The 9,776-nt window shown below is 47.3% G+C and overlaps 2 protein-coding genes across 2 annotated transcripts; one reads left to right on the plus strand and one right to left on the minus strand.

Annotated features, from left to right (window-relative positions):
* Window positions 1-3,238: 3,238 nt before the first annotated feature.
* Window positions 3,239-4,831, plus strand: CCR75_004886 (uncharacterized protein; the record flags this gene model as incomplete). The annotated part of the gene is made up of 2 exons (XM_067962972.1): window positions 3,239-3,583; window positions 3,655-4,831. 2 exons carry the CDS (start codon window positions 3,239-3,241, stop codon window positions 4,648-4,650), a joined length of 1,341 nt encoding a protein of 446 aa, XP_067815540.1. The 3' UTR covers window positions 4,651-4,831.
* CCR75_004887 (uncharacterized protein) lies at window positions 4,815-9,258 on the minus strand. Its single transcript, XM_067962973.1, has 11 exons — window positions 9,151-9,258; window positions 8,871-9,014; window positions 6,962-8,733; window positions 6,768-6,886; window positions 6,659-6,696; window positions 6,456-6,577; window positions 6,228-6,398; window positions 6,071-6,159; window positions 5,262-5,996; window positions 5,094-5,184; window positions 4,815-5,032 (listed from the first exon to the last, which is right to left on the minus strand). Exons 3-9 carry the CDS (start codon window positions 7,952-7,954, stop codon window positions 5,537-5,539), a joined length of 1,992 nt encoding a protein of 663 aa, XP_067815539.1. The 5' UTR covers window positions 7,955-8,733; window positions 8,871-9,014; window positions 9,151-9,258; the 3' UTR covers window positions 4,815-5,032; window positions 5,094-5,184; window positions 5,262-5,536.
* Window positions 9,259-9,776: the final 518 nt, after the last annotated feature.

Raw genomic sequence — 9,776 nt, forward strand, 5'->3', positions numbered from 1 at the left:
GGATAGGGCTCGCCGTCTTTGTAGACAGACTGAGCAAAATGGTGCATTTAGAACTATGTTAAACATCGATCACAGGCAAGGATGCAGCTCTCTTGTTCCTGGATCATGTTTACCGACTGTACGGGATGCCCGAGTCCATAGCATCGGACCGGGATCCACGTTTTACGTCTGGTTCTTAGTGACATGTGCTCGAGCTGCTAGGCAGCAAGCTCTACATGTCGACCGCAGATCATCTCCAGACCGATGGCCAAACAGAACGTGCCAATCGGGTCGTGGCAGATGTCTTATGCACTATAGCAACTCCGAAAGAGTGGAGCAAGCAATTGCCCTTTGTGGAGTTCGCTATAAATAACAGTGTCCACGCCAGTCCGGGTGAGACACCATTTTATATTAACGGACTGCGCCATTCTCGGACGCCAGTCTCGTTTGTGCGCAACCCGAGTCTTAGTGGGGGAGGGCCCCTGACTATGCTTGGTGCGAAAGAGGGACATAGTTTCGTCAATATGACGATGACCCATGAGGGTATCATCTCAACGACAGAAACTTTCCCTAGTGATCCTGCCAATTTAGCAGTGTTCAATAAACTGCGTCTTATGACCAACCTCTCAGCGGTATCATTGGCGAGTTTGATGCCAAAAGCGTGAGCGAGGCTCAACGCTTTGTAGATGAGCGATTAGCCATCACACGAAAAGTCCGTGACGCGATGGCAAGCGCACAGGACAAGCAAAAAAATATGCGGACCGAAATGGTCGCAAAAGTAATGAACGCTTTAGAGTGGGTGAAAAAGTACTATAAAGTACTGCTTCCCTACCCAAAAATGCAAATTTTGTACTACCTAAAAGTACTACGAAGTTTTTGCTGCGTTTCATTGGGCCCTTTACGGTGATAAAGTCTTGCGATTGACCTCGGATCTTCAGGATGCCCGAGCGAAGGATCGTCAGGGTTATGGACGCCCGAAGACTCGCTTGGACCTTCTGTAGAAGATAATGCTGAGGGATCCGCGTTACTCCCGTGATGTACCTCGCTCTCCGAGTCCTGTTCGTGGTAGAAGGAGTCGGTCGGCTAAAAGTTTTTCGTCTTCTCAGTCCCCATCATCCGAACGACGCATGACTCACAGTTGGCGTCACCATCAATCTCCTTAGACGGATGAACGTATGTGACCTCATTTGGGACTACAAACGTTTCAGACAACCCACGCAAAATATGGGGTGCGTCTTCATATACGGGGAAGGGTGAGTCTATCTTTAGGTCTCCAACCTCTTTCGTCTTGGCCCTCGAGATCCACAATCGTCGTTCGGCAGCGCTTGACGCCTGCGACTAAACGGACGAAGGTTAGGCAGCCGCGATTAGGTGGGCGAGATCGCCACTCCTATCGGGCGCCGCCTGCACTGATTGATGCGGGTAGGAATCAACGCTTCCTTGCTGGAAGGTTGCTTGCCCACCGCTTCGTGAGGCAAAGGTATCAGATCCTCGTCCAATGGAGAGGTTACCCGAAGAGTTTTGACTCTTGGGCACCGATCGATAACCTACGAATTGACGTGCCCGGCTTGTTGGCTGCCTATGAAAAGGAGCACCAGCTGAGGCCTCTTCGCTAGTCTCAAATGGACTAGCAGAAGCAGCGTTGTGAGAAAACAAGGGGTACAGTACCACCCATGCTTTCTTTCACACGCAAGCGGGTGAAATGAATTCGCTGTGACCGCTGTTTCATCGCATCAGAATGCGGATGAATGTGGCGCATTAATTTCACCTCGTATTGGTCGGGCGTTTCATTTGAACGCAACACGATTAGGATCGGGAATATACGCCCAAGCGATTTTCTGTGAGCCTTCCATGATTTAAAGACGCCATAATAATTATGAGCGCCTACAAGAGCGCGCTCTAGGAGCGACGCTCTTGGCCCGCTTAAACGAGGCCACTTAGATGGAGGGGGCATCGGTGATATGCCACCCGTCACATAGCCACTTTCAAAATGATTGGCTTGTGACACCGACTGAGTACGTTTACGAGTCGTCGGCGGAGCTTTAGGCTCCGAATCCTCTATGTTAGAACCATTATGGATAATGGTCTGAGTATAAGACGTTGTGGTTTTATCCAACAGAGAAGCGGCTGCGCTTTTATGAGCAGCGCTCTCATGAATGGTCGCTGCGCTATCCAGCGCAGGCGACGAGACAGCATTCGAAAACTTTGCTGTCTCCATGTTGTGAGCAACGAGAGAAGTTTGGATGGGCAATAATGCGCCATCATCCTTCCTCATTAGCTCGTTGTCCGCATTACTACTATGAGGTGACGGCAACGGTGCCGACTCATTGTAGTCGACAGTTAGAGACGGATCAACATCCTCACTGTTAAAGTGGGATGAATTCTTAAGTCCCGTTAACGTGACAGCAGCAGTAGCTGTCGGCGTTTCGACTAAGACATTAGATGCTGCCGGCGTGTTAATGCGTCGTATACGCTTAGTGGGAGGTTGAGTGGGTGTCTTCGCAGACGGTCCACCAACGTGGCCCCTTTTAGGTGGCACCTTTGGCGCCGTGTGTTAAAATACAGGTCTCTAGAGTGAATGAGAGAACTAGCGGCGCATTAAGCAAGTGCATTCACATTAGAAGGGATGACGCCTAGCGTCATCCGTTACGCGATAGCTAGAAGAATACGCTCGCAATTCATAATAGTATTATCTACAGATATGAGTTGCTTGGTAAAAATAGGTATATATAATAATACGATTAAATTCAAATCAGTTTGGAAACTACTTTCCATTTAGTAGTGCGCACGAGGAGCCGGATTACCGCTCCCGTGACGACACTTTAGTAGAGTACTTAGTAGGTCGCTAAGAAGTCCACCACAACTACCTCACTGCACGCAAGAGAAAAAGGTCTAACCGCTTCCTCGCTGTGCTAGGGTGTGTGTCAAGTAGAGCGTGGCCGCATTAAGACGTGCCCGCCTACACCTGTGGTGGCTAATTACAGTTAATGAAGTGTCAAGCGCTTCTGTCCCGCTTGCTGACTAAATAGATTATGTTATTGACAATCCTAGCCTTACAAAATGGTACATGTAAGAAGTGAAAGTGGAGGTTGGGTGAAAGACAAAATTTATATTAGAACCGTTGTCTAATTTCTTCTGAACGAGGAAGGAATCGAGATATTTTACCCAATCATCCTACGTTTGATGCTTCCTGTTGTAATTAAAGGTCTAATTAAATAAAAACTTTTTTTGTAGAACGAAGAAGCCAGACGAAACCAGCATGCAAAACGAGAAGGAGGAGAAGGAGTACGTGTTCGTGGTGACGCAAAAGCTGAGCAATTCAAGCGATGTTCGTTGTACGCAAGAGATTAATGCTTCTCCGACGGTGGCATCAGCTACAACGTCGTCGTCGAATGGAAGTGTGAAGTTTGGCGACTCGGACGCAGAAGATGAGGACGACAGTGACTCGGTGGAGCTCGATCAGATGCCTTTATCTATGCCATTCCTGCCAGCCCTGGATGCTTCTACACAGATAACGATTCATGAAGGCTATAGCGATGCTATCATGGACGCACAGCACGCTCTAGACTCGCGTCTCTTGGCGTACTCGCAGTATCAGCAAATGGTGAGGGAAGAAAGAATTTGTCGGCGTTTAATTAGTATCTAACTGTGCAATGTCTGTTTTAATGGCTATAGGCTCAACCAAAGCAGTCATTATTGACACCAAGACGAGCGAATATAGAACGATTTGTATTCACAGCCAGACCCGCTGTCGTGGACCGCCCTGTGACCGTCTGCATGGGCTGGCAACGTGTGTCGAACATCGATTCGACTAGTCGCGACTTGTTACACGTGTTGGAAGAGGAAGGGGTGTCGTATGACCCTCATGACATTGCCTACAGCGTTAAGTATTTGGCGCCCGTGCTTCCATTTGGCGACTGCCTCTTCCTGTCGATCGAACAATTACTGCTTTATACCGAGGAATGTGAGCCCTTGTCACCTGAAGGCATCCGCGAAGTGGCTACGAAGTTTTTTTTTGCCCACTACCAATCAAGTACGCCTGAGGAGCAGCAAAAGATTGACAAGGCTATTCAGAATCTTTACTTTCCAACTTTAAATGGTGGCTGGGGCGTGAGTCCGGTTCAAACTCGGCGATTTATAGCACTTCGAAGCGACAAACAGATGCTATTAAATAAGTGCGCAGAGCTTCAAAAACTCGGCTACTCGTGGGGAAAAGCTGCGGAAGCGGTGTATATGGACTATGCTCAGCCAATCGTGGACGCTCACTCCTACTGTGATTACATGAAAGTGGGTCGAGGTGCAAATACGCACTTCCTTGTGGGTTTAAATTATAGCAGCCGCGGGCTTATTTCGGTGGACAATGACCCTGACAACTCGCGGGTGGCGTGGGGCGATGACTTTGTGCTAGAGGCGCTTGCAACGGCTTATCAGCGTGATGTCTTTGTGGTGCTTGTCGGATGTGGCAAAATGTTTTTCCTTCCACATCGACCGCGCGGTGAAGTGGGTCTAGATCAGAGCACAATTTGCCACTCCAAGGGTCATGCCCCGTGGTTTTTGCTTATGCGATTAATTGGTAGCGACCGTGGCGGAGACCATTACGAGCCAATGCTGTGTGAGCGACTTCGCGGAGATGGGTCTCCAGAATTTGGTTCGATTGGGGATTTCTTCTGAGAATTATTATCGCAGCTGTCACTTTTTTATATCGATTAATATACGTGGAGTAATTAAATTGCAATCGGCACACCTTAGTTTTACGGCAGTATCGTTTAGTTGACCGCAAAGCTCGATTGGAATATTTGATTGCCTTGAAAATAAAGGTGAAATAAAATAAATACTTTATGGCAAAGATTTAGCTAGTCTTTTTATTATTGTTTAAGCATAACTGTGTCATGGTACTCAGCCCGGCGCAATTCTGCGAAGTCAGCAATTTAGTTGCCAAGAGTCTCAAGACTCTTTTCCCACTTGTCCATGTTTCCGGGCAATTTTGACCACTCATCGAATTCGTCGTCAAAAAGCGATGGGATAGAAGTCAAGGTTGAGCTTGAGCTGGATGCTGCACATACCATAGGAATGCTCTAGTAAATCAATAATAGCTACAAATTAGTCAGACGTACGGATGGCAATCTCCTCGTCTTTTTTCTTGGAAGGCTTCAACTTAAAAAGCATGAAAAGTGACGTATAAGCACCTAGAGTTGCCAGAACAATCTAACACGAATAATAACGCCACAATCAGTCAGTAACTTCAGCGCAAAATGAGTCATTCGTAAGTAATATGAACGCACTTGATAGTCCTTTGGCAAATAATGGCGGACCTTGGCCTCTAGGCTTCCTTCCGGAGCGGCGGGACCGTGACCCATAAGCCGCGTCTGTGCCAATGTAGAGCGGCCAGCTGACGGTGTTACTTTCTTCACGAGGCTTAACATTTTTCTTTATCAACTATGAGCACTTTCAAAGGGAGCCGAAGGAAACTTTCAATGAGATGATTGGTTATAAATTATCTTTTTGCAACAGCAGCGAGTTGTTCATTATCCTTAAATTAATCTGCGGCGTGCGCTCCCTATGTGATGTCGACAGCGACAAGAAAGGGAAAGCCTGCGTCAAGTCCTTCTTTCGGAGAGACCAGAGGCTTACGTGACGACAATGGTTGCTGGTTGCGCCTCATTTTATCCTGCCAGTGGGTTAAATTCGCATCGAGCTGCACCATGCAATGGTCTAGACGTGCATTTGGGAGCTGGCCCAACGTAAACACAAGCGGGCGAACAATACCAATGATGAAGCCTGCTTGCATTTTTTCAAGTCGAATGGGCTGCTTTCTGTCATAGCCGATGCTCACGGGAAGCAACAGCTCACGCTCCTTATCGCCCTGTTGGTAGAATTCCTGCATAATGCGCTCCGTCCAATTAAGATACGTGTGCAACGATTTTGCTGGATTGGATACGTCTGCGGCATGGAGCGTCATTTGCAACAGAAGACGACTATCGTCCGGATCCGCAACTTTCCATCCTTCTTCCGTTGCTCTGAAATACCAGATTTCCAATGAAAATGTTGAATAACGCGCAACTTGACAACTTTTAAATGGATGCAATCGTACCGCGACACAAGATTTTCAAGCTTGCATAAGTATGTGGAATGTACATTATTGTCTGTAGCTAACACCATGTCGGTGATAAGATGGCGGACCTGGCAAAGAGTTTCGACACCGAGATGAGCTAAATGCAAATACTTGTGCAATGACTTACTTTGCTTACCTCGTGTTGTTCGATTTTTGTGAGACCCTGGAGAATATTGCATTGAGGATCTTTCATTAATTGGAAAGCCAAGGCACAATGCATGTGTTCCAAAGGAGAACGGTAGACATACTGGAGGGCCAAATCGTCGTTTACTGTTATGTGAAAATTATTGCTGTAGCTTGTATGACCCTGAAAACAGCAATGTTCGTTAAAAATAGCTACGACATTTCAGATTGCAGTACTCACGACATCGTGAACAATTGCTGCGAGAAGTGCAGTGCACTTTACTCGTTCCGAGAAGAAGCTGCCCAAAGCACCGACCGACAGAAAATGGTGCAAAGTTTGCGTTACATCTGCTGCGTGTTCGGCTACAATAATTAACGACACAAACGCAATAAAGTCTCGTCAGCATGCACACAAGTACATAAGGCTTTTACGACGACAGGTACCGTTGTGATAAGGGTGTGCATGATATCGGCGCTGGACTCTATAAAGCGATAGCGAACAACGAAATGAACATTCGAGATAATAAAAACGCATCAACAATTTAACACGTACTGCCGCAAGAACGATTGGACGCGTAACTTCGTCGTTTGAAAATGGCAAGAGATGTCGTATTTGTCTAAAAGTGCATTACCAATGATGCACAATGATTCGGCTGGAACTGCCGCCGCGATCTAAGGTGATCAGCACAATACGAATCAATATCAGTTCAGCCTACGAACGTAAAGATTGTAACAACAACTACGAACCGCAAAGACATCGAAATTCCACGAATCAATGATGGCAATTTCGTTCTGCACAACAGAAACGATCGATGGGTTCGTGATTTCAGGGTAGCCGTCAATGGAACAACGGCGGCGCTGCTGTATTTTTTGCTGCATTACTCGTGTCACTGCGGTACTCCAGCGCTGTGCGACGATTCCTTTGCCGTCGCGAATGCTGCATTTTTCTCGGTTGCTCGTGTCCGACTGGTACATTGCTATCAAACAATGCCGCAACATACTGGTCCGCCGAAGTGCAGTCCGAAACGTTTTAATGCTTTCGGATTCATGCAAAAAGTTTTGAATGAAAAAGTTTTGCATGCTTTCGTCAAATACATTCGAGTGCGTGTCGAACAGCTTTTGGATTGTTTTCTCGACGCTCCTTTCATCCCAAGTAGAAGTCGCCGTTTCCAATGCGAGAGAGAATCCATGCAGGATATGATCCAATTCCTTGCGTTGCACTGCAGCCTCACCGCGCTCGCTATCGCAAGCGTGCTGCTGGAGTTTGCGGAGCAACTTCACCGCGTGGAGAATGGACTCGTTATTAATATGATCACTAGAAGTCTCTACCGATGTCGTGGCACGTCGCAAGGGCTTCAGTACCTGCGTACTTAGAACATCGCTCCTTTCATCGTCCAGAAATTCTTCGACTTGAGCGACATCCAGGTCCAGATCGACCGCAGCTGCCCTTCTTGTGTCCCGAACCGAAAAGCCTACAAGACGCGGAGACGACTGGGCTTTCCTAAGTTGCCCGAGCAAGGATATCTCCTTATGCAACTCAATTTTCTTATGTTGCGCATAAAATGGCAACGGCAACGTTGACAAGCTTGCAGAAAGGACGCCTGTGCTAGGCGTCACAGGTGCACTTGTCGGTGGGGCTTGTAAGCAAATGCCTGCACTCGTGCTCATACTGCATCGGGCAAGACTTGCCATCGAGTGCAAGAGCATCCGGCGTTTCGATTCCTTGGCTTCGGCGCCCATGGAAAAAAGTCCGAAAAAGCAACGAACTCTCGTGTCTATGTTGAGCGACCCGTCGGCTCAAGTTGGTTTCTTGGTGGCACGTCTCGGCCAGACTAAGCTGGACGCCCTGCCTCGATCTCGTGGCCGAGCGAGCAGTCGCACGCGTGAAACGTGACGGGAGGCAGGGCGCGAGGATGTTGTCACCAGCCCTTCTCTGTGTGGCTCTCTCGCCAACTCCACAAGTCTCGTTGACGCCCTTTTTTAGAATCAAGCAATGGAGTTGAAGGCAAGTAGTAGCAGACCGAAAACTGCCACTGCAAAAAGAGGCAGACGAAACAAAACTCTTTCTGAACCGTCAGATCTCTATTTTTACTCGTTCTGTCGCACCACCTCCGCGCTGACTGGTGTCCGACTACATAGTTCCGACGTAATTTTGAAGCCAAGTCATGTGCGAGGAACGCAATCCAGTCAAAGAAATAAAAAATTCAATGAAAAGTACATAGGCTAAATTACTAGAAGCAGTGATAGGCGATCCTTTATTTTCGAATAATGAAGCGATGAAGACATAAAGCCCACATTTATACAGGCAACCCACGAAGCCGCTCGTGTCGCAAGAGCTATCGGAAAGTGGACATCACGCCACTGTCGATTGCGTTGCCCGTTTACATATGAGGGTTACGAAAAGATCCTCATCTCAGTATTCCTGTTTCTTAAGCGTGGTGAACGGCCTTAGCACGAAGAGCGGCGTAGTATGCCTTCATCTCTTCGCGCTTCCGGAGAGCGCGACGGTGCGTACCGAGCTAATACAGCACACAGTAGAATTAGAGAAATTCGCGTCAAAGAGTGGTGAGCCGAAAAGGATAAAGACATCCTTGATGGAGCAAAACCACATCAACTGCTAGAACATCAGGTCGGTAGAGTAGGTAGTTATACGTACGCGCTTTTTTGAGAACTTGTAGATACGCTTCTCGGCCGACGAGCCACCGCTCTTAATCATATCAAGAATGCGCTTTTCGTACGGCATAAGGCCGACTACCTCTCGGACAATGTCACGCACCAGCTTGGTCTTCTTGCCAGCGCGCTATGCACATTGCAATGTTAGATCCTGTTAGCTTCATGTTTTTTTAAGCTCTTGTGCCTGTCGAATGTCTAACTGCAGCTGCCAATTGCATTCTTGATGCTGCTGTAATTGCTACAATAAGTTTAACTAAACTTACGCCTTTACGGGAAGCCGGTCGAGGGGCCACCTGCTTTTTGTTGACAGGATAACCCTTGTTCAGACCCACAGCGATTCCAGAGGACGACATGGTGATGTAATTTGCTTCCGAAACAGTAAAAGAACCGAATTTAATGGTGCTACTGACAACGGACTGCTGGTCCATTGGTTGGTGAACGCTTAAATACGATTCCAGCGGTTCATTGACCGGTTCGAACTGTCATTATAGATTATTTTTTTGGTGATAGCATCGAATATTTCGGCAAAATGGGCACCAATAAGCGTTCATAAAGATAGAAACTTGCACATGGACGACCCTTTGGGTGTAACGGGTTTCGTGGAATATATGAAATAGTCGCCTAAGCGAGAATTTTGATGTCGAGAAATATGATTTACCCAGAATACCGTTTTTTTTCTGCCATTTCATGGCTGCTTTCCTTGACAGAGGGGTTTCTCAGCATTGCTACATTCTTAATCATACATACAGGCAAATTTTAAGGCCAGTAAGTAAATCCTATCTGAGCTGCAGATCACAACAACCACACAGAAGGGGTCGTGACTGAATAACACCACCTGGTCTTGTCGGTTCCTAACACTAGCACTTCGCTATAAGAAATACACAGTATA

The sequence above is a fragment of the Bremia lactucae genome, linkage group LG16 (genome assembly GCF_004359215.1).
Source record: "Bremia lactucae strain SF5 linkage group LG16, whole genome shotgun sequence".
Lineage (NCBI taxonomy): Eukaryota > Oomycota > Peronosporomycetes > Peronosporales > Peronosporaceae > Bremia > Bremia lactucae.

Coding starts and splice junctions, on each gene's coding strand:
- CCR75_004887 (XM_067962973.1), bottom strand. CDS start 7,954: ATGGGCGCCGAAGCCAAGGAATCGAAACGCCGGATGCTCTTGCACTCG. Junction 6,578..6,658: donor TGCACACCCTTATCACAACG/GTACCTGTCGTC, acceptor TAATTATTGTAG/CCGAACACGCAGCAGATGTA. Junction 5,997..6,070: donor CTTGAAAATCTTGTGTCGCG/GTACGATTGCAT, acceptor CTGGTATTTCAG/AGCAACGGAAGAAGGATGGA.